The sequence below is a fragment of the Onychostruthus taczanowskii genome, unplaced genomic scaffold, assembly GCF_017590055.1.
Source record: "Onychostruthus taczanowskii isolate IOZ18803 unplaced genomic scaffold, ASM1759005v1 scaffold29, whole genome shotgun sequence".
NCBI classification, from domain to species: Eukaryota; Metazoa; Chordata; class Aves; order Passeriformes; family Passeridae; genus Onychostruthus; species Onychostruthus taczanowskii.
In genome coordinates this window covers 514,403-539,294 of record NW_024500239.1, presented here as the reverse complement: position 1 = coordinate 539,294, position 24,892 = coordinate 514,403, and the positions used below count along the sequence as shown (strand labels likewise).

The window sequence follows — 24,892 nt, the reverse complement described above, 5'->3', positions numbered from 1 at the left end:
TCCTCCTGCCCTCACATTTTTCCTTTAGGGTAGCATTTCTGTGCAACAGATTTGCTGTTTCAAAATATTATGTCTATTACATAGCAATTTTGAAATTGAAACTCTTAAGTATCAAGAAAAGCAGTGCTTCATAAATCTGGGAGACAGATGCTTATATTACCTACTATTATTAAAAATAATTTAAAAGCTGAGACTTGTACCTGTAATTGCATTTCCTCCCTATTTTGCTTGCTCCCTGAAATGAGTGCCATCATTGGCTAAAGCCAGATATAAAGTTACAGAGACTAGGCAATTTTCCCTGTGAAACTGTGGCAAAAAACTGTTTGTTTTTTTTTTTTTTTCCCTTACCCCTCTCCTCCAGACAACATTCACCACGATTTAAACTGACAATGCCCAGTCCACTTCAGCTATTAAAGAACATATAAACACAAAGATATCTGTGGTAAAAGGCTGAAAGGAAGACTGGAAATGTTCCCCATTGTGCTCCTGAGCCCTACTCTGTGTGAGTAGTTGAAGCTGATGCAAGTTCTCCATGTGAAGAGCCAGCAGACTCTCCATGCAACAAGCCAGCACCCCTCTGCCTTCCAAGTCTTCAGGGGGGACAAGGTTTAAGAGATACAGGCCTTCTCCTTAAGAACCGGGCTGGTTCTGGCTTATTCCTTTCCTGCTTTTGTCACAATCCCTCCTCATCTGCCCAAAAGCAGTGTACTGCGAGGTGATCAAAATGAGACCCTGAGGAAACTTTCAAAAGGATAGGGAGGTAAATTTTCAAATTACTGCACAATACTTTTAGGTCACCAAAAGCAGAAAGTAAAATTCCATATGCATATTATAATCACTTTCTACAAAGAATTTCTTTCCAATGTCAAGATCTCAACTTTCTTCTATCAGTATTTTGTAACTAGTGAATCACTGTCAATGCATTACTGACCCAGCTCCCCTTTCCAAGCCTTCAAATATAAAACACCAAGAAAATCAAGACCAGATACAAACCACAGCCAAAACAAAACTACAATAAAATTCCACGTTTTCATAATTATTCACACATAAATATCTTCCATCCTGCTGACTTGGAAACTTATTCTGAGGTAGATATAGCTTTGAAGTTGTCAGAGGAAGCCGTGACAAATAGTCTGATGCAACTTCAACTCAGTTTTACCATATACTGCAGTTCAAATAAAAGGTAAATGAGGCCATATTACTGGGCTATGGTCAAAGAGATTTAGATAAGTTCTGAAATAACTATGTGGCCACATTAATAACTCCCTTAAAGAATATTCCTGTAAGGGCAGTTTTAAAGACTGTTGGTTTTTATTCATGCAGGGTTTTTGGTTTCAAGCTAATAGGACTGTTCTATAATTATAAATTAGTGATAGGCAAAATATACTCCCTTTTTTAAGATCTGCAAGATATTTTTTTGTGTAACACTGTCAGATGGCATTTAATTCTTGCCAAATCTCAACAGCATCTTGAGCTTAACAAGAGATCTTCCTCCAACACTACTTTTGTTCTGAGAAAGGTCTTGATTGCCTCCTTCCCTCCATTTTCAGGCCATTGTCCCTCGTTCTGTCCCTTGCTGACTCACTGTCAAGCCTGAGACTTTTTGTGGTTTGAAAGGGTCCCATTTCTCTGCTTTCTCAACCCAGCTGCCAGTGACCAGACTCCTTTCACTCTTGCATTTTCTGCAGGCAGGATATAGACAAGCTTTTTGTCCTGGCACAGCAGTTATTCTGGACAGATAATACCGAAACACTACATTATATAGTAGGAACATAGTAGGAAAACAGTAACTCCTTTGCATCTCAGTCTCAAGCTAGTAAAAAGTGTCAAAGCTATGTGAGGGAAGGAAAATTTTAATTTACAAAGTGCTTTGGTTAATGCTGTCTTTTGGCTCCTTTAGAACACATCAGGAAAACGAAGAAGCAATTGCAGAAAGTGATTTCACTTCTCTAGTGGTACTTTGTAAATTTGTATGACTGTATTATACCCTTTGTATAAAATCAGAGCCTCTTCCTTAACCTGAGACTACACCAAAAGAAAAAATCCTTTGATTATAATGGAGGTTTAACATTTTCTCTAGACGGGGCAGATTTCCAAATGTAAAGAGGATATTGCCAGGAAAGATCTACAAATGATTGTGAGTCAATGACTTAAATAAAATCTCAATTCATGTCAGTCCCAATACATATATATGTATTTATATATTTATATTGACCCATGTTGCCTGAGCCATAAAACTGTAATCAGCTTCGGGCTTTTCATGCCAAAGGCAGGGGTAGCTTCATGTGCAATGAAACACTTGCATTTAATCGAGACTCCAGATCTGGATTTTGAGACAGCTGGAAACTTTTATTAAGTACTGGCACTTCTTAAAACTCTATTTGGATTGAGTCAAACTACATCAACTTTAAAAAAAAAATAGAAAAAATTATAAAAAGGGGATTTTAAAACCTATTATGCTGAGAAAACTAATCTTACTTTAATTTATTCTATGAGTATGCAATCTTACAGTCAAAAAGTTTACACAGTAACGTTATGTGGACATAAATTTGTCCATCCTTTCAGAATCCCAAAGTGGTCTGTTGCCATAAAATTGGCTGGTCTGTGCTCTTAAGTTAAGAAAAAAATGCACATGAAATGCATGTATATGTGGATATTTATATACACAGACATAAAAAAAATAAAATATCAAGGCTCAAGACTACTAGAATATTTAAAGATGGAGAAAAAACAACATTAAAATTTCGCTGCAATCACTTATATAGCTACAATGATTCATCATCTAAATTATGTCCTCAGTTTGGACTCTGATTTCTAGGATTTTTTTCTTTTTCATATTCTTGGCTGGTCAGATACACACTGATGGCTTCTGATGACTTTAGATATTCTGGACACTGTCTGTGCAGCACACAGAGAAGCACTTTTTGGATAATTAATTTCAGTTTGTTCTTTTCCTATACAATTTTATGAAGCAGAAGTTATACAAAATCAAGGACTTGCAAGTCTTGTCTTCTAACAGAGGACTTGTACTTACAGCACAAGGACCTCTAAAATTAAATATAGAGTAGCAACACTTCATATACCACATGCAGTGAAAGAAAGTTTTAAAAATCCACACTATGGGAGATACCATTTGCCACTTACATCTGTTATCATTTTCCCTCTGGTCTTGTTTCTTTCCCTGTGGTTAGCTCGTTTCTGTTTTTGCTGCAGAACTCGTTCCCTGGTGGTGCGGTATTCCAGAGCAAATTCACTAATAATCTTGCAGAACTTATTGATGTTGACTTCACGTATCGCGTAGGGAGGATGGCCCATAAATAACAAAAATGAGTGAAACCTGGAAAAAAATGAGTTATAAATGTAAAGGGAAAAAAATCCTTATTGATGGTCTCTTGGAAAAAAAACAACAACCCTATATTTCACTGAATCCATTTATTACTTTACTAGCTCCCATCATTTCCTTTGTGCTACAGAATTTTCATGGATGCTTTGCATAACATTGGTATGTTTTATAATTAAAACCATGAAAGTCTAGCCTATGATAACTTCATCCTAGTCTACTTTCCCAGGCTGATGCAGAAGATAAAATATTTATGGAACTCCATCACTTTATATGACTAATTTGGCATGTGAATGACCAATTTCATTTCTGTTATAGAAAAAAAATATTTATTAAGTTTCAATTCTATTTATTTGTATTAAGCAACTTCAAAGAGGCTCTTAGGACTTTGGGCAAAGTCTAGACAAGAAGAATGCAGATTTACAGGCTAGCAAACACAAGAAGGAAAGAATTTCTGGTTCACAACACTGACCATAAAATTATATTATCTACCAAGTACATTAGTTTGGGACACTCTCAATTCACAGTTTTACTGCTTCTGTGGCATTCAGAACTTTAGCACTATTTGCAATTTTTACTATTGCTTCTATACTGCATGATTTACAGCAGTACACCAAATGTGTAAAAATATATGGGAATTCCTTTTAACTGCAACCTGAGTACAAGAAGTTTTCCCAATCTTAGAAAGATGCAAGTATACCAAAACATTTTTAAAAACTATCACAGCAGTTGCAGGATAACAGAGGAGAAAGTTAATATTTTTTTTACTTGCACAATGCCTATGATAAACACAATAGGAAACTAATGAATTCACTTCCCTTCCACTGCAATTGGGATTTCTGCTTACTTGTGGCATAAACCCTAAGTCATTACAAAAACGAAAGAAGAACTGAATCAACTTCTCAAGTGTATACCCACAAATTTGGGATCATTTGGAATCCAGTTCTTAATTTTGACCACAGCAATTTAGAAATTATCCAGAAGTCGGAAAATCTCACAATTTCATTAAACTGAACTGCAGATCCTAAGGAGAGGAATCTTAAATTGCCTTCAGCTGGTATTAGCATAAAACACATAGTCAAAGATCTTGCAAATAGGAGTGGTTCTGCCTACAAAAGAGCTCATCGTGCAAGACTGGTTTCAGCTTCTGCATATGATGAATTTGTCAATAAAACTTCATTTTTTGCTACAGTCTCTTCTTTTTTATCAGACAGTAAGCCAATCCTCCTTAAAAAATTAATCCAGGATTGAACAGAAAATGTATCAACTTAACTACAAAGCTGTTAGTTTTTGGGGACTAGGAGGCAAAAGACACAGTTATTGCACCTTGAGAATAAATGACTGCCTGGATGATTGGTTTTTTTAGTAAAAAATATAGAAATTTCTGGAGTGGGGCTTGGAGTGGAGTTTCTTCAATGGAGACTATAACAAAATATGCCACATACAACCCAGCAACATTCCCTGCAGGAACAGGCATTAAACACTTACAAAACACATATTTATGATGTCATAACTGTTATAATTTTAATAACATGTTATAATTTTACCAAGTCATTTACTATCAAGGTATTGCTGTCACCAATATAATTCTGTACCTGTTAATTATTCTTCTATGAACAATCTTCAGGATTATGATTCGTTCTGCACAGTCTTTAAGAAACTCAGACATTTTTTGCTTTAGACTTGGCTTCATTTCATGCTTTGCTATAGCCTTAAGGTGATCCCATGATGCTTTGCACCGTCTTTCCATCTGACACAAGTTTTCCTGGAGTTGTTCAAAGTCAACCTGAAAAGAGAAAGGAAAAGAAAAGGTAACACTTGAAGTGAAAACACTGCGGTTGTATACTTGGATATCCAAACAATGCCATCTGTGTGTATGAAAGAGTCAAGGTAGTAGGAGCACAACATCAATTAACATTATTAATTATTAGTAAAACAATAAAAAATAGCTTTCTCTATCACACTATGTCTAGGCATGTAATGTTAGTAAGGAAAACTGAAAACAAAGAAATACCCATACACATATATTTGGTTTTATTCCTGGAGGCCTAACATCTAAAGAAGGGGCAAAAAAATATTGTGATATTTTTTTTTCCCTTGCTAATAACTTCATGGTTGCACCAAGCAACTGCATGACTCAGTTCTTTCTGAGGTAATACAAAACTTTCTCTTTTTCTAAATCCTTTTCTCTACTACTCAAAGCTTTTTATACCCTGTTTACTGCTCGCTGTTGTACCCCGCCAACAATTCTCCATTTTAGGAAGTACTTGGATCTATTCCCTGGTCATGCACTGACTTGTTAATAGATGATCTAGTTCTAATCACAAAATTCACGGGCCAGAATTTTTTAAAGCTCTATTGAAAGTATGTGTTAGTGATCTCAGCACTAACTTTCATCCCTTGATATACAATACGAATTTACTGGCTTATAACGAGATCATATAACGACTCTGAAAGTCTCTCAACACAGTTAAAATAAATGATTGCACCTTACAGTAACATTCATCAGGATAGAAGCCAACACATTCCACAGAAAGTGAGGGAGAGCTTCTTTATTCATCAACCAAAAAAGGTGTTCAAATCGCAATACTCTTACAGGAGACACTCAGGACGTGTTGCTAACAACTCAACAAAGTGCATCAATGGCCCAAGCCACAGAACACAACAGATGAGAAAAATAAAACTACCCAACATGTTCTGAACTCTGAAGAAAGGAAAAAAAAGATTTTACAATACCACTTCACAGTTCAGATGAACTCAAGCTATAAAGTACAGACTTAGCTCTCAGCTTCTAAACACATCAGTGCTTGGGATGTTACAGTCTCATAGACTGTAAGTTAATTCCTTAATGCTAAATGAAAACCAGTGTCAGGGATAGGTTTTATTTCATTCTCCTTAGCTGTGTGAAGCATCCACTGCTGAGACCTATACTGAGAATAGCCATAAGAAATGCATTATTATTAAAAAGCTCCTGGTATTGATTTGATTTGTTTATGCTGTGATTTATAAAGTGATGAATTTTTCCTCTTCCCAAGGAAATAGAAACATCCTTTGATCCACTCTGCTATTCAGAAAAGCCCTGCAGGCGGAGCAGCTGTGGGGTATTTTCTTTCCTTATATCCATATCAATGCATATGTTAAAAAAAAAAGAAGTCCTTTCCAGGTCAGTATTTACACTGCTGATGATAAACACATTGCTGCTCTCCACAGATGGTGTATCTAAAACACACATGGAGAAAAATACTAGCATTCCTGTTAAGGAAAAAAAAAAATTCCAAGGTATAGGTCTTCTCAGTAAGAATTATCCAACCTGGCTGAGGAAGCATCTCAGCCTCTGTAGCTGAGAAATTTAAACTCATGACATTTTATGGCAGAATGAGTTTTAATCTATCAAAAAGCTCTGAGGTTCAGGCCTGTAGGGGTTCAATAAACATATCTGGAGAACAACAAATCTGGGGGGAATGTGGTGAATTCCTGGCCCCTTGAAATCTGCCAACAGTCAGCACATTCACAAGAGTGGGAAGTTCCAGCAGGGACAGCAGCTGGCAGGTTGGGCTAAGGGACACTCATGAGTTTTTTGAGCATAAATAAAAATTCAGTCTTCTGTGTAAGTCCTAAGGAGACTGCAGTAAGAAAAAGACCACCTGAACTCTCCTGGAACAAACCTCTGTGGAGCACAGGTGTGCTCAAGCAGAAGCTGTAAACTCCTGGAAGGAGTAACGTAGGAACTCCAATACAGGACAATGTAGGCAAATGTAGAGTGCCTGAAAGAATGTGCCAAACCTTTATGGCATCTGTGTCCGCCAGCTCTCTAGTGTTTGGTCAATTGCTTGTGGACAGAAAGGAATATACTTGCAGAAAAACATCCTCATGTGAAATATTAAAGTTCCAGTTTTTCTTGGATTCAATCAGGTACCCCACCTGATACTTTAAGAAATACTATTTCACCAGTGCCAATTTTGTGTATAGACGTGGAATCCATGACATTTCAGTCTGCTCCAGGTCTGTGGTTCTGCTTAGGATATTACATACAAATATAACAGCAAGAGTGATGAGAAATCCCAACTACAAGAGATCCTCAATCATGTGTTCATATGATAAGGAGAACAAAAACTTGTGTGGAGTAATAATTCCAAATATTCAATATATTATGCATAAAGAAAACATAAAAAGGCATTTCTAATACCATTCTACCTCTTTACCAGTTCACACAGCATTGCTAAGGGAGCATGGATTGCACCTTCCCATTTATGTGCTTATTTCCAACACTTTACTAAAGGAATTAGTGATGTATAATAGCAGAGAAATATGAATCCTCTTTTTTGTTCTTTCTTTCTTTCTTGGAACAAAAGGTGCACCAATTCTTGCCTGCAGGTGGATGGTCATGCTGGGACTAAGAAGGAACTCAGGTGAGTTGTGGCTCCAGGAGAGCTCAGCATAGGAGGTACTCAGACAAGAATTGCTATGGCATTATTTTATAACTATGCTCCACTGAGTAAAAGGAAGCAGTAATCTGAAATAGTCATTACAGCTTTCTTCCCAGACAGTAGTGTACAGATATTGTACCTGCCCCAAGGATTTGGAGGATGGTGGAAACATAGATTCTTCTTCCTGCTCAGTACATATATGTGCAAAAGACATGCAGCTGGCTGCCTGAATAGTTACCTTCTGCTAAAATTTTTTAAATTAATACATGTTCTTTTCTGCAAGAAAAAGAATGAGTGGTCTTAGGCTGTTATGCAAAAGAGGAAAGTCCTTTCTTTCAAACACTATGAAATGTTTATTTTAATTTGTTAACTAATTTAGAAACAGCAACTTTCTAAATGGTTCTGGGACATATTTGATATGTTCCTCATTTCTCTGGCCAGGTTCCTCTTCATTCACAATCACACTAGATAAAAAATATTCAGAACTATTGGTATATGTGGAATCTCTTGCCAGGCCCACTGTTCAGTCTTCTGAGAAGTGCCTTAGGCACTGTTTGATCAGAGGGGAGTAGCCAGTATATGCAAACAGGATGTAAAGGCCAGCTTATGTGACAAAAGCCCCTCAGAGCAAGCCTCAGTAAACCACTGCCCTAAACTCACTAATGGGCAACTTTAGAATTAAAAATCTATTTTTCAATTTAACACAGCACCATATTTTGCACAAATGACTCAGAACAAAGAATAAAACCCTCCAACCACATGCCAGAAACAGCAGCAGTCACTTTAATCACTTTATATCATTATTTACTGCTTGCTACCATAGAAGCAGATGACTTTGCCATAAACAACAAAAATAAAAAGAATTCTACCAAGTTTCTCATTCCACTGGGCTGAGAATTCAGTACCTCGTGACAGACCTACAAACAAACACACCAGAACACACCAGAACAAACAGCTTCTGTTCTCACTGTTTTTCACCTGACTCAAAAACTGCCACCACCATCAAATGGCTCATCATTTACTTCCCTGCTCGTTCTAGTTCCCTGAACTTTGGTCCTTACTAGGCCTATTTTTTTCAAGTTCAACTCCATTCAATATCATATGCCATGTATAAAAGTTTAAAACTTTCTCATTCATGAAATACTATACCATGCTTCAATCATTCAGGCAGGACAGGGATCAGGGAGCCTTTCTGGTCTTTGGGTTGGGGTGTTATTCCTCTGTGCGGCCACAAATACCTCATGGCAACACAGGAATTGCACATTTTATTATTTGTTGGGACAGAGAGGAATGGCTGCTTTGGGAATTAAATGCAGTAGTTCAAACCTGAAATGCCTTCCACTATATATTCCCCAGGGAAGCATATACAACTCCAGGTATGCTCTGCCATGCACTGCCATCAACTACAGCCACTGTGAGATAAGAGGTCATTTTTCTTCAGCTTTCCCTTAGCTGGAATGTGCTTTACAAACACGTTTCCTCTTCCAGCTAAATCTCCTCTAGTCTTTGGGCTAAGCTCCCCCACTGGTGCAAATACAAAACCATCCTCAAGTCAAAGCTGCTGCACCTAAATACACTCATGTTTCCTGCCTCCTGTGTTAACATTCAGCTCTTCAACAGGGTCAAAGATGACACACGTGGATTGAAGCAAAAAAACCCAAAACAAGCAAATGAATGGAAAATGATGAAGCACTTATTTTCAAAATCACTGTATCCAAAGTTTGGTTCTGAAGGCCAGTGAATAACTTACTACATAGCCTCAGCATGCTTGTGTAAGATTTCTGTTGTTTGATACTCTATTATTTATTGGTATAGCTTCCTTCTTTCAGTCTTGAACATATAAAATCCAGTTATTTTCTAAGGAAGACCTGGATCTCTGCATTTTTTTCTTAGTCACAAGGTGCATTTTAGAGAAGATTGATGCTTTCACAATGACATGTTGTCTTAAATGCACAATAAAATGACAACTATTTTATTGTACCTCATAAAAAGATATACATAACCACACACAAGCTTTCTCTTTTCAAAGTTCAAGATAGTTTCTTCAGCAGACCACAGTCTAGTCTGAGCTGTTTATAATTTAGGGTCAGACCGTTCATTCTCACATTATTACAGGGATGCGTTCTGGCATGGAACATGAAATCTTCCTCTTTTCCTGAGTTGGTGCAGTGCCAAAGGAAATTCTGAGAATTGCTCCTTGCAAACATACTGTCATCTGAGAGCAGTGACCTTCTGTGGTGTATGTTCAAAATTTTGTCTCCTCTAATATTTCCAGGCTGGTTTCCTTCACCAAGTGTCACAAGAATTATCTCAAGACCCTTGTTAGTCTGACTTGCACACTGTGGGCATGCATTTTAAGCAAGATAGATGCCAGCTCCCTAAAGCAAGCAATATGTAAAGAAGGCTCTGCCCAGACATTTCTAATTTTAGTGTATGAGGTGGCATCCTGAGAAAATAATTTTGGGAATGAGAGCACCTGAATCAACCCACTAATGAAAAATTACAGGACAGAGGTGGCAGAGGCGCTTACTGAGGTATGACCAGATGAGTCTGTCCAATTGTACACAGATCTCTACTGCATTTTACTTCATTAAACAATATCCTAACTACATGGGATCTTTTTGCAGATGCTGTATGGCAGTTCCCACAATCTGGGACAAAGGGGACCCATACCACACAGTGGTGACGTAGGTCCGTTCAGGTAGTGTTATGTCACCTGCAACAATTCCTGCAGTCATATCACCTGGAATGTTATTGAAACACCACAGTGCCATCAGGCACATGTGCTAAACTTTATCTGCCCTCTTTGAGACACAACCTCAAAGTCTCATTTGCCATGTAAGCTCCTTCCCCCTTGCCCCAGTATGCTCTGCAGCCAACAGGATCTGCCTTTCCCTGCTCTGCTTTCACCTCTGCTCCTGCTAGCCCATGGCATAAACGGAGGCAGCTGCTGGCATCACAAGGAATGACTGCAAGAAAGCTTACACTCCTGGACTTTTTTTCCATGGAAAATAATTTGACTTTTGGCATTTATTTTTGTTTGAAATAATGTAGGGAAAACATACTTGAATGATAAATGCACACAGATACTTTCTGTCAAGTGAGACACAAGAAACCCCACAGAAAGAGTACAGGAGGCAACATGATTTTCCCTAACTTTTTTTTAATATTTTTTTTATCCTTTCTCTGCTTTCCACTGTATCAGGCAGAAGCTACAGCATGTCAAATATCACTTCTGTTCCAGCCAGCTCCTGCCTCCTTATGCCTCCCTGCTTGGAGGGCAGGCTGCTGCAGGCTTCCTTCTCCCCTGTGTATGCCTTAGGCTCATCTTAAGTTCTTTCCTTTCAGCAATCCTTGTCCCCTCCTGTGTTGCTAACAATTCCTGTTTCTTACTTTTAAAAGCTGCCTGCTTCTCCACTGCTTAGTAGCTGTGAGTGTCCTGTGTTCAAGTGTCTTGCTGCAGGGGTTAAAAACCAGACAGAAGTTTGACATCTTGTAAGTCAATTAAAATCAGGGGAAGAAAATGACAATTATAGTTAATCTATAGAGCTGGCCAGTTTTCAGATTCACAGGGGAAATATTTATGGCTTAGAGAGAGAAGATGAACATTTTTAATAAGGACACATTTTTTATTCACTAACAGAGGAGATATTGGGGTTGAGACAACCACTTCTCAAGGAAATTTCTAGGAACAACATTCTATCTTAACTGCAGAAATCTGTGGGTCTGCTTCAGTATTAGGTTCATCAGTTTTGGTAAAACTTCAATGAAAAAAACAACTTGAAATATGAAGAAAATAAAAAGGGCAAGTGATTTTAACAATGTGATACTAAATAATCAGTGCTGTGCATGAATTTATAAATGCTTTTATTTATCTAGAATTGTATTTTTTCTCTAATTTTTTCACTTGTGTCTGTTTTTTTTGGTGCCATTTATGACTTCAGTCCTTCAGTAAAAAGCCACAAGTTTTGCAATAACTATACCATTTTGTTTCTGGACTTTCTAGCTCCTTTTTGTGGGGCAGCCTGTTTTTCTTTATGTTTTTGAGTTTTTTTCATGAGCTAATGCTCAGGAAATTCTTATATGATGTGCATTACAGGGGAAGGGGCATCTCTGTTTATCTACAGGATGGAAATTGTTTAGCCTTTGTGGTTTCTGAAAGATGTTTGTAGGCAAAACAGAGCTCAAAATACAGCCTAATCCACAGTGATATATTAGTTCTCCTTTCCTGTCAGCTTTCCTAAACCAAGATTTCGCCTTGTCTGTGAACATTCCCTTGAAGAGGGCAGCTTGGATGGCTTCCACATCCTAACTCTCTGATTTGTGGCAGCTATGATCAAGTGGGAATAGAGCTTGTTACAGTAATCCATCAGTGGTTTAACACATGCAGGAACATCCCAAGGAGGGAGACCTTGGGCGACATGGGGAAGGTTAAGGCTATAATTTCTCTTAATGTGATTTTGTCTGGCCTTTTTAGATTTTTGTCCGCTTTGGGCAGGGCCACTGGATCAGCAAACCACAGACTGACAGACTGTGCTCAATTTTGCATGCTCTTAGACCTAATTTTTTTTCTTTCTAAGTGACAGCAGTAGGTTAAGCTTTCTTCCACTTTCTATGACTGAAAAAGAGAAGAACCACTTGGGAGAATATCATACATGGTGGTGAGAATTTTGGAAAACAAAGGCTCTTCTCCTTTGTGGTAATTTTTCTTCATAGCAATTAACATGATCTCAATCTAAGAAAAAAGGGAAATAACTTCTTAGCAAAGAGAAGAACCAGGAAATGAGAAACCAATATACCTAAATGTTAAAAAACTAAGAATCACTCAAATAAAAAAAACATAATAGAAAGTTAAAATCTTCCAAACATGAGAAACCAAACTCACTGAAGGCATTAAACCAGAGCCTAAACATAGGCTGTACAAGAGGAAAACTAGGAGAAAAGAGATGGGATCTCTAAAGAGGAAGTACCTAAGGATATAAAACAAAAGCCCCAAATTCCTTTATGGTACAAAAAAAAAAAAAAAAAAAAAAAAAAAAAAAAAAAAAAAAGTGAAAAAGTGAGAGAAAGAGAGAAAAAGAAAAGTAGTAGGAGGCAAAAATTAGAGAAGGGAAGCAAGATTACTTCTTTTCATCCAATTTCACCACAGAGGATGTTGAAGAAAAGCCTACTTTGGTGCTCCTTTCCTTTTTCTGTATTATATTTTTAAGAGATGAGAACTAATAGCAAGGTTTGAAACCTTACCAGCAGAAACAATTGTTGGAGAGAGATGGTATCTTACAAAGCAGTAAACAAATAGAATATAGTAATTCTGACATCAAAATAAAGAAATTGAGCCACTGGTTAAAATGAGTATGAATATGTATGAAAATGTACTTGGTAACTTGGAGAATCAGAGGATAGCAAAAGTTTGGCTATCCCTAGAAAAGCAGCAAAGTTGATGCAGAGGTCTAGGTTTCATTACTTTATCTGGTAACTTGGCTGAAATGATGAGTGACAGGAAACTTAACACATAAAAATAACCACTATGTTCTGAATGCTTATAAAATAGGAAATAGATAAGACTAAGTAAAGAAAATTAAATTTCAAAATGTTTTCAAGGGACTCATGGGAGGCCACCTATGAATTGTGAGGCTAAGAGAGCAAAAGAAGAGAAGGAATACACCTTGATTCTCATTTGTTGACAGGGCTAACAGCAGGCGTCTCATGGTTTGTACTTTATATTTCAAAATTATCTGGAAACAAGGAAGCACATCCAGAGGGTAAAACCTACAGATGGCAGGAAATTATTTAGATTAATCCTGACTGAAGATTATTAGGGGTTTGAGAGATAAACCGTAAATCTTCTTCAGCAGATCATGGTCACTGCTGTAGACTGCAATGAAGTGCACAGTGCACAGCAGCATCCAACTCTGTTGAGAGTTCTGAATGCTCTGTCAGCTCAGGAGACTGCCTGGGTGTCCTTGGGAACTGCCCTGGGACAATGGGTGTCCAAACGCAAAGGGTAGCAGCAGTCAAAGAACACAGAGAAAACCTCAGAACATCTAACAAAATGTAGCACAATGTACAAACATACATTGATATAGATTGATAAGGAGAGGCTGCGGTACTGTACTTACTACTGTTTAATACATTCTAAAAAAGTAAGATGAAGGAAAAGTGTGGAAATGGTCTTATAAACAAAAGATATAAAAGGATCATTTAAGACTTAGACAAGCATCTGAGCAGCCTGGTTTATCTGGTCTCGCACTGAAAAGGGTGATGGATCATATAACCTTCAGATCCTTTCCAATCGAAGTTATTCTGTTAATTAGAAAGAAAAAGTATTTTTACTGCTCAGTATGTTCAGACAGTAATTCCTGAAACCAGCAAATTGAACAGCAGAAAAAAATAGATTATGAATTCATTGTTGCAAGAACTGCACTAGGAGCTCAAATAAGATTTCATTTTTGCAGTTTAAAAAAAAAAGTATTGTATTATACAAATGTCCTGGATTGTGAGGGCAAACAGAGTTGTTTGCCCCCACAGTTTCCATCTTCTCTCCCAACATCCAAATAAGGTGGCCTTTGGAAAAGAAATCATTCCTCTATTTGATGCACATAATGAGAATTATGGCTCATGAAATAACATTTTTGTAGGAGAAATCTTTCGTTCCCTTAGAAACTTGTCCTCTTTTGTCAAGCAGCTGGTATTGGCCACTGTCTGAATCAAGACACTGGACTAGAAGAACACTATAATTATCTGCTGTAATTATTACCATTTCCATGAGACATGACTCCTAAAGAGAATTTTTATGGTTGCTATCTCTGGAGATGCTCAAAACCTGCCTGGACTTCTCTTCTGCAACCTGCTTTAGATGAACCTGCTTTAGAAGGAGGCTGGACTAAGTCATATGCTGATGTCCTGTCCAACCCCAGCAATTCTGTGGTTCTGTGAGTTAAACCAAGTATTTCAAAGACTCTTTAATTCTGGAGACAAATTTTATAAGTAAAAAATTAATTCCTTCCATTAGATTTAAAATACAATCAGTCATCTGCCTTATAAAAGAGATTCCCCCAAGCCACAGAATAAATATGTTTGAAGATACTGGTCAAATAAAGTTTTGACCTGAAAATAGTTCCTAATATTTATATACATTAATAATGTACATAACATTAACATAGCTGTCTTAACCAATGGCTGCCTAAGAGTGCACTGATGAGGGAACCTTGTGACAGACAGAAATAAAGTTCAGAAGAAGGAGTACTGGTGTCTTTAGAGCTCAGTGCAAATGACACAAGGAACACACATTTATAAATAGTGCTGCAACCAAGGAGGATCAAAAAAATCAAAGAAGAGAATAGAAAAAAAATCTTAAATATTTCTCTTCAGAGAGGTGTTATACAAATGTACATATAGATGTATTTACCTACTGGACATACCTTGGCTGACCTAGTGATGGCCCCAATCTCTGAATAAAGATCAGTGCTGTCTGGGAACTTTTCTACCACCATAGTGCAGACGTGGTGCAGGAGGGACTGTTTGTGCACTGTGTCCTTGACTTCTGGAACCTTCTCGAGGTAGCTCAACTCAAAAGCTTTGGCCTGTAATGGAAAAAAAGACATTAAAAATAAAAGGACATTCAAAATAAAGACATTAAAAAAAGAAATTAAAAATAAAAATGCTTACTCCTTCCCATGCAGATTAGTAGACAAAAATGATGACCAGTAAGGGGCAGAGGGGAAAGAAGAATCCTACAGGAGAGGAAACTCATTTGCTTTTATTAATTTTTAACTTGCTGAAGACTAGGCCTAAAATCAGTCCATTTACAGTGAAATGACTCATGACACAGTTCTCACACTTTGAATGCAAAGCATCAACACTACACTAAAGGGAGTTACACAAGAAGAGTTCTTAGCTCCACTTTCCTTCAGATTATGCTGAAAGAGGCAGCACACAACACAGAACACCCTAACACAGAATAAAAGCATATTATATTCCCTAAATTATTTTTCTGGCACAAAATAAATAGTGGGTTGCAATTTTTACAATGGTTTTGACTACTGTTTTTTGAAGGAGAAAAGCTGCAGGGGAAATGCCTGGACATCAGGCTTACATTGGTTCCATTCAGAAAGTTCCCAATGGCTAGCAGAGTAGAAAGGATAAATCCCAAAGTTTTATTGTGCTCCAGTTGGTCCATTCCCTCCTTCAGGTCTAGCAGCGGTTCTGCAACTTCCTACCATAGGAACAGAAACAAGAAAGTGAAGGTTAGTTTTTAATTCTATGGTTTAGATTAATTACTGCATAAAGTTCCTGAACTGGCGTCTTGCAGAGTGTAAACTGGCCATGTGTGCTGGCTTTCTTCCATGTTCCAGCTAATAAATCACATGCAAGGACAGCAAAAAAGTACATAAAATATTTTCCTACTGTTGTTCCTTTTTGTATGCAACTGCCTTACTTGTCCTGGGGACTATCCTGTGATTCTAAACAGGAGAACGCTGCTGCATTTCAGCTAAATCCATGAACACACGCAAACCCCAACTTATAAAAAAGCTTCTTAAAAGTATTTTTTTCTAATCTTTGAACAACAAATTTAAAAAGTTAGAAACCTTGCTGACTTAAAATTTGTAGCTTGACTCTACAGATTTCTTCAAACGATATCTGTGTTTTAGATACGGTTTTGTGCTTGTGAGAATTTAAAACTGGAAAAAAAATCTGCTGTAAACATCAAGCTTTACAATTAGTCTCATTTCAATATTTTAATTTAATGCATCTTCCACCTACACGTTATCTGAGTATAGATGTGCATACTGGTAAGGTCTGAAATCATAAATTCTGTTCCATTACCTCAGGAAGCGAACTACACCAGAGAGTTCAAAGGAAGAGAGTGAGGGTAATTGAGCTGACAGAACTTATTTCTATGTCTCTGTGTGAGGCCCAGGGTTATTTATTTTGTATGCACACTAACAGTTCAGATTGTTTCTATCTTCAAATGCCATTCTAAGCATCTGTGAGCAGAATTTTCTTCACAGAATCATAGAATGGTCTCTATTGGAAAAGACCTGAGGATCATCTAGTTTCAACTCCTGTGCCACGGGCAGGCAGACTTTTTTTCCCAATTTCCCAAATTGTTATACTCTTTATGAGCCAAGAAACCAAAATTAAGCTGCTATTTTAGACCAAGAGGCAAAGTAATTGAGAATTTAATTTTCTTGGAGATACACAATGGTTTCTTCAAGAACATCCATAAAAGATGAATGAAATACATTTCTAGTCCCTACAGAACAATTTGTCTCTTGGAAAGAATGTGGAAAATTCAAGACAAATTAAGAGATGAGATAGTGAGCGAAGTAGTTTATACATCAGAGGAGAGGTGCTAAATAATCCAAGGCTTTATTAAAGTGAATTTAAATGATCCTGCTGCACAGTATTCTTTGAGTTGCTTTAAAGTCAGAGTTGATTTAGTTTGTTTTGTTGCATTATGGAATGACTCAAACTGCTCTGAATCTGTGGTAAACATGGGCTTCTGAATTATTTCATTTAGATCAGTTTTCAACCTGTCAAAAAATACATTGCTAAAAGACTAACTTAAAACATTCTCCAGGTGAATAAGAAGGCGGCATAAGAGGCTTCCAGCCTAAACCAGGCCATACTGAGCCCTTCATTTAGCTATTTAGACAAGTTATCTGATCTTAGACTTTTTGCATACAGTACACATTTATAATTACTCTTTAGTTCTTATTTTATTGTAGGATTAAAAAACAATAAAAAAGACTGTGCAAGATACTGAACAATCAGACAAATTTCTGATTTTTTTCAAATTTACCCACTCTTGCTTCCTATAAAACTCACCTTCTACCTAAAGAGGGCAGATAGATAAGGCAGAGTTACCTCATATCCTTGAAGGATATTTTTATTTTTCAGCTAAAAATTATGTTTCAATGAAATGTGAGGATTAGTCCAGAACTTCTGTCTGAAAGACACCTCATAATGCCTGATTCAATGTTTGATGGACATGTACAAATGAACTCAACTCATTGTACTTTTTTCATTTCTACACCTGCATTTATTAATTTTGTGATCTTTTAAGTTGTCAGCAAAAAGGATATATTTGTCTGCAGTGATCTTAATAAAAAAAAAAAAATCAAAGTTTCTATTGCTTTTTTAAGACCTTTATAGCTCCTTTGAGATAATAGAATTTGACAATATCTGCATCATAAGTAATTCCATACGAGGAATGAGTAGCAACACAGTCAATTTTTTAAATCTCTTTTGTCTGTGCATTTAAACTAGGATAACAAAAGGATGGAGAGGGAAATTATTGTTCCACTAACGACTTTTAGTAAGCATTTATGTTAACATTCATTAATTTTTCTTTCATTTTAAATTTTCTATAGAGAGCAAAGAGTGAATATTTATTCATCCAGTTCAGCTCCTCATAGGCTGAGGATGTTCCCCACAAATGTACCCTGATTTGCTTCAGTTAATTAAATTCAAGCTAAGAAAGATGATTTCTCTTATTATGCCTGAAAAGCTTTTAATGAACATGAACATAAACAATGTATCACTTAATCCATTTCTTGAACAATTCATATTAGTTTCTTTCACATTGTCAGATATGAAGCTAAAACCTACTTGGGCAGAACTCTGTTCTTGGAGGTTAGCAGAAGAGTCTCATGTATGAGAACCCTGGTCTCAGCAATAACTCAGGTATTTTGCACTGCTGGTAACAGGGACCATTGAAAACTTCCAGCCTCATGGAAATAATAGCACTCATATCTTACATAAAATGTATGTGTGAATTGGTAAACAATATGAGCGCTGAACTAATTCTAATTAGTGCTAATTCTGAACGGCTATGAGTTTTCCTTATTACAAAATAAGATTAAAAAAGAAAAGATCAAGCAAATGCTGGACAAAAATTGAAAGGCAAAGCCGTGGAGCTAAGTCATTTTGGGACCTATGTTTCATGAAGCGTTTGCCCTTTTGCAGATAGATCTTCTCCAAAAACATAGTTTCAAGAATAGAAGAATGTTAGCAGCTCAAGGGTCTCTTTTATCATCATAACCACTAATGCAAATTACTTCATTTTTTAAAACTTAATATTACAGTATCTTATTTCAGTCTAAATAACATGTACATTTACGGATTACCTGGAACTCTGACCTTAAGCTTTTTTAACTGGAGACGCCCAGGTACTCGGTCTGCCTTGCACTCCTGATGTCTGATCCTGTCTGTCCTCACCCAAGACCCAAGCTGTCTGTCCTATCTATCCTTGTCTGCTAGGCTTATCATGTACTCCTCATACTTTATCACAGTTATCATGTTACTTCCTCTACCATTTCATGGCAAGTGCTGTGCTTAGTCCTATCTACCTTCAAACAGGGATAAAAAATGTTGGGTTTGTCTTCCTTACAGCTGTTGCTTCTCTGAGTAATTTAAGTATTTGAGACATTTTGTACTAGTATCCATTCTACATGGGATTTTAGCTGGCAATAAATTGACTTTATGGCAAAAGGAAACTCTCAGAATTTCTTTAGCTTTTAGCAGTACTTCAAATGTTGTTTTTTGACTGAGAGGACACTAGAAATTCTAGATATATGCAGAGATTAACAACTACTGCTAACTCATCTTACATGAAAGGTACAATTTAGCCTCGTGGTAACTTCGAAGCAGAAAAAATAGCTGTACCAGAGTGAAAACAAAACAAAACAAACTGGCAAAAAATATGCATGCCAGATACAAGTATTTTGCTATACAAGTCAGAAATGTAAATGGATAATGCTAAAACATTCCAATAAAAATCCTGAGTATTGGTGTGACTGCATGTCCTAACATCTAAGAAAATTAAATAAAGATGGAGTAGTCCTGACAGTATCACCTGCAAATCAATCCACTGTTGCACAACTCGTTAAATAACCATTGCTGGGTAAACAAGGCATTTTCACAAGCATGTGAAACTTTTTTCACATTTCACTTTTTAGAATTCACATCACACAGTTATACTGACTTTTCAATACAAACCTACATGCACAGATACATATACAAAACCAGTACATAGAGGAGACAGCTGCTTTAATGGCAATGCCAGGTGTATACACCAGAAGTGCAGCCAAAAGGAAGCTCCTGTGCAGCGATTCCTGAAAGACCTTGTGACAGGCAGCCAGTACCTGAAATCCCCTACACAGTTTCATTCTGTCTTATCTATGCAACAAAATTTTATCCTCTTTTTAAAAATTTTTGCCCATGATTCGTCATTCTTGACAGACACCCCAATTACAGTGTTCTTTGAATGAATGCCAGCCACAGAGAAGGTGGCAACAACTGTGTCTGACTGAGTGAACTGTCTTATCTTTTGTTTAGAATTTTGAGAGCTATAAACAAAAAAACCTTAATGGATGGTGTTTTCCTTAGTTCAAATGGATGTAAAATCAATATTCTCATGATATAAGACTGAGTACAGTAGTCCTCACTCAATCTTTACGAAAGAAAAATTCTCATTGCTCTGAAGTAATTTCCTGAATAACAACATCTGGAGAAGATGTGGCAGAGATTTAGCCCTCTTCTTTGTTTCAATATCATTAGTGACTAATTAAAGGAAGGAAGACATAATCTCTTAATTTTATTTTATAGAAGGAAGAGATAATGAAGGATCAGTTTAGCTGTTTCCTGCTTGGCCACCAAAACAAAAGCGACCCATTTACCATTTCCTCAAAATGTCCATTAAATACCAAGGTCAGGGAAAGATTAAGCAAAGCCTTGGAAGAGTCTCCACCCATCCCTGTGCTTTCCCCTCACCTTTTCCACTATCTCATAGTCCATCTTGAAAGCCCAGAGCTGGAGCCTGGCAGAGAGTTCGCTGATGGAGGAGAGGGTGAGAAGGAACTGCTCAGCGCTGCCCAGGGGGACATCGGGATTCGCCAGCTGTGCCTCCTGGATCTTCTGCTTTTCCTCCTCAGTGGGGATCATGGTCAGGATTTTCTGTATAGGGAGCCAGAAGGCAAGAATCAGTGGTGGGGCTGAGAGGAGGGTGAGGGCTGGGTGCTCTGTGACCCCACAGCAGCCACAGTAAAAGTCCTCAAGTCCTTGGGTGTTAAATTAGGACAGCACAGTAGCAACTAAGAACCAATCCACTGCACAAGGAAGCAAAACAAGGACTGCTATCTCACACACCTGCAGTTTGTTTAAAAATGTATCTGGATTGAAATTTGTATTTTTTTGAAATCTGTATTCAGTAGATAGTAAGTAGCTAATCATGGGATGAAACACTGAAGGACATGAAAGGAAAATGATTAGGACTGATCTCAGCAACTTTCATATGTTTAAGCCAGAAGTTAACATCTTTTTTTAAATTACATATGGAAGTAAGAGTAGAAGGAGCACAGTTTTGTGGCCTGTGATTTACAGCAAGTCAGACCAGATTTTAAGGTCCCTTTTAGCTGCAATACCTACAAATCTTCTAGCACACTTGTAAGTATACAGGAATAACTTGAAGACTCCTGTCCCTTGCTGTCCCCATAATTTCTTACTTTTTTGTTTAGTCTGTTTTGTTTTTCTTATGGAACATGGAAACTATTGCAGCTTACTAGGTCACTCCTAAAGATTCTATCCTAACCAACATCTTCCCAAGGAACACACACTGAATTTAAAGCAGAATTACGCATTGCATGACATATGGCCTTTTTTTCTTTTTATCTGAAAAAGGATCTCAGTATTTTCAGTTTCTGCTGTCAGTGTGGCACAAAATATTTAAATTTTCCCTTTAAGTCATGAATTTTACAGGCTTGTTTAAATGTGGCAGCTTTCCTTCTGAAAGTATTGCTCTCCAAGGTATTGCTTCTTAATCAGTTTTTAACACAATAAATGCACTTCAAAATAGAAAAGCAAAACAACATAAAGGCATCAGATAAGTTGAGGTCTCTACCCTACTGATGAATGCCTCCTTAAAGCAAAGCAGATTTTTAACACAACTTATGTTTATTCATCTCAGGAATTACATGTTTTTGCTGTAGCCATCTATAATGATAGAGGCTGTTTTGAAGGGGAGGAGAGAATAATAAAAATACAGCCAAAGAGCTATCAGACCTGCCAATCCAAACTACAGCCTTGTTCCAACACTGGACATAGCCAATTCATCAAAGCAGCACAACTGCCCCCTTCCAGTACCAATAGTTTCCCTGGCTGTTTGTAAAGTACTGGAGCTAAGTATGGACAGAGAGCAAGGGACTTCCGATCAGGCAAAGAACAAGAGTTAGCAGGCAAATGATGTTCAATTTGTTGATCTGGGACTTTTTTAATTTCAGCCACAGCATTTCTACTGCTGTGCATTTTCTTCTGTTGACTTCCATAGACTTTAATAAAGAAGCATTTTTGCTGTTAATGTTGTCTCTCTCTCTCTTACTCTTTATTATAAACAATGATGAAAACCAAAAAAAAGCCTCCTTTCTTGGACACTCAAGATTCTACCTCAATAAATAAATATCTTAATTAAAAAAAAAAAAAAAAAAGAAGAAGAGGAGGAAAATCCCTCAACACACTCTGGTGCTTTTCCTTAGCTTGAAAAGGATTGCTTGGAAAATATTCTGATGTACACGTGTTTCAACTGACAGCATTTGTGTATTGATTTTGAGATGTGCCTGCCATCCATCCATCCAGACAACTGAAATCTGTAGCTTGGGTCATATCTAACACAAAACTAGATTTCTAAGTAGCTGCTTCATGGTCTCAGTGCTGAATCAATACTCATCTAAAAATGTCTGCAAAAAAACCCCAGACTGAGACTGAAACTGATAAATAAAGATGTTTTGCAGTGTCCCTTGAAGGAGTCAGGCATCTTAGTGCCTACTCCTCTCTTCCACAACAAGAGGAAGACACGCCCTCCTCAGCTGAGACAGGGCAGCTTGCAGATAGGATCATATTGTACGTCCATACATGGAGAGTTTAGCAGTAGTCATGTGATGGGTGCAAAAATGCTTCTGATGCATTTTTGAAGGCTAACACTGCAGCAGTATTCTCAACTGCCTCCTACAAATAACCAGGACTTCTGGCAGCTACCCAGAGATCCCACAAGTATTTTGTGGTGGGGCAATGCCTTCACTCCAGATTTTACACTGCTTTGGGGCATTTTAAAGAGAGCAAAGAAACAGTAAGCTTTATTTCGAAAGGGACTCTCCTCCTCCTTGAGCTTTATATAAACATCACAAGATAGATGGAGCTGACAAAAAGCATTCAAGTCCAAGTTCTGCAAGACTGCTGTGCTGCATACCATACTATGTGAAACAGAGGATGCCAAACAAAAGAGCCTGTGCTTGTGGTGCCAGCTGCTGAGGATCAGCCCTGCTGCTGAAAGCCATGCCTTGGTGGGGCCAGAGCTGCTGGCAGGTCTCACACCATCCGGGGTGCAAGTGCCCCCACAACAACAATCTACACCAGCACTCCGGACCTGCTTGGGCAAATGATTTTGATCCTGCTGGCCATCATCCTTGGTGTGCCTCTGAGCAAGTAGTGAAATGCTCCTCTTGATTTCCACTCTATGACTAATTTGAGCCATTTGTTCAGTGCTGGAAACTGATGAGTATACCATCTGCCACTTGATTATTATTTTAGTTTTTATTTATATTATTTTTTTAAAAAAACCCTAACAGTAAAAGTAGCATAAAATCACAGCAGGGCAGAAGTTTACTGGCACCTGATGTGACCATTAAATCACAAACAGCTTAGAGTCCAATCATTAGTTCATACTGCTCTTCCTTGTACACAGAATCCCAGAGTGGGTTACGTTGGAAGGGACCACAGTGGGATTACTGATCCAAGCTCCCTGCTCAAGCAGGGCCATCCCAGAGCACATGGCACAGGATTGCAACCAGATGGTTTATGAGTATCTTCAGCGAGGGAGACTCCACAGCCTCTCTGGCCACCCTGTTCCAGTGCTCAGTCACCTGCACAGTAAAGAAGTTCTTCCTCATACTCAAGTGGAACTTCCTGTGCATTAGTTTCTGTCCATTGCTCTTGTCCTGTTGCTGGGAACTATTGAGAAGAGCCTGGATTAATCCTCTTGACACCTTCCCTTCAGATACTTAAATACATTGATACTCTCAGTTTGCTCTCCCCCAGGCTGGACAGACCCAGCTCCCTCAGCCTTGTAACTGAGGTGGTGTCAGCAACCATCAGGTCAATGTAAGAAGAACTGGTTATCAATAGACCCTATGTTCATATTCTCTAGTACATGTGACACATGTATTTCACCTTCATGTGCTCTCACACAACTGTTTGGGCCAGAGCCTTATGTTTTGAGGAAAACACGTGTGCAGATAATCGAGGAAAATAAGAAATTTTGGCATGAGATAATGGACCCCAATTATTCTGCTGCTGGACTCAGCCACCTGCTTGAACTTTCAGCTAAGGGATCAGACTGATTATTTCCTGGACTCTGCCATCCTGAGGTACAATCTCCAAAAGTTTCTGAGAGGTAAAACTTACAAAAGCAACATATGGCTGAGGGTGATGGACCTCAGTGTGGGATGCAAGGAAGCATCTAAGCAGTGATGGCGAATAGCCCAGTGCCTCTGAGGAAATTAGGTGCTTAAGTTTTCTCTTTCATGAGATACTGGGGCTTCTCAGTGACTATGAGGTTGCAGGGGTGTCTCATCTTCGGTGTTTGGTTTCATCTGATCTTACCAGGTGAACAACAGCCTGAAAAAAATTAGTAACTCAAATATCTGTTTGTTGTTGTTGCGTCCAAAGCTTTCTGTGGCTTGAGGACCACAAATACATAAGCTGCATCACCAAGTACACGTTAGTGGGTATTTCACCAGATATTTGACAGGCCTCAGAAGACAATCCAACTTCTGAAAGGCTCTCTCACATTTCAGTTTCCCAGGCAGCTGTTAACAAGACCCATTGCTGGTTCACATTACCTGCTGAAATTTTAACAAAATGTAACAGCATATGAAAGTCAGAACTTCACTGTAAGGGAAGCTGCCTGCACTAATTTTATTATAACACTTTCAAAAATGATCCAATTCTAGAAAGAATTACATCTAAAATGCTGATGACCATCTCTGTAAATCAGGAACTGATACCATTGCCTCAGTCAGACCATTCCTCTTCCTCAGCTCTCTACAAAAATACATGAACATGTCATTGC

General features: G+C 37.8%; 1 protein-coding gene across 7 annotated transcripts in view; it reads right to left on the bottom strand.

Annotated features, from left to right (window-relative positions):
• The window catches only part of FHOD3 (formin homology 2 domain containing 3), a 375,703-nt gene that overhangs the window by 27,524 nt on the left and 323,287 nt on the right, over positions 1–24,892 (bottom strand). For all 7 annotated transcript variants that reach the window (XM_041408064.1, XM_041408058.1, XM_041408059.1 and 4 more), the window contains 5 exons: positions 20,545–20,727; positions 15,863–15,982; positions 15,189–15,350; positions 4,936–5,126; positions 3,145–3,337 (listed from right to left, as the gene is read on the bottom strand). In XM_041408064.1, the coding sequence (XP_041263998.1) occupies positions 3,145–3,337; positions 4,936–5,126; positions 15,189–15,350; positions 15,863–15,982; positions 20,545–20,727 (849 nt within the window). The remainder of the gene's footprint in view (positions 1–3,144; positions 3,338–4,935; positions 5,127–15,188; positions 15,351–15,862; positions 15,983–20,544; positions 20,728–24,892) is intronic.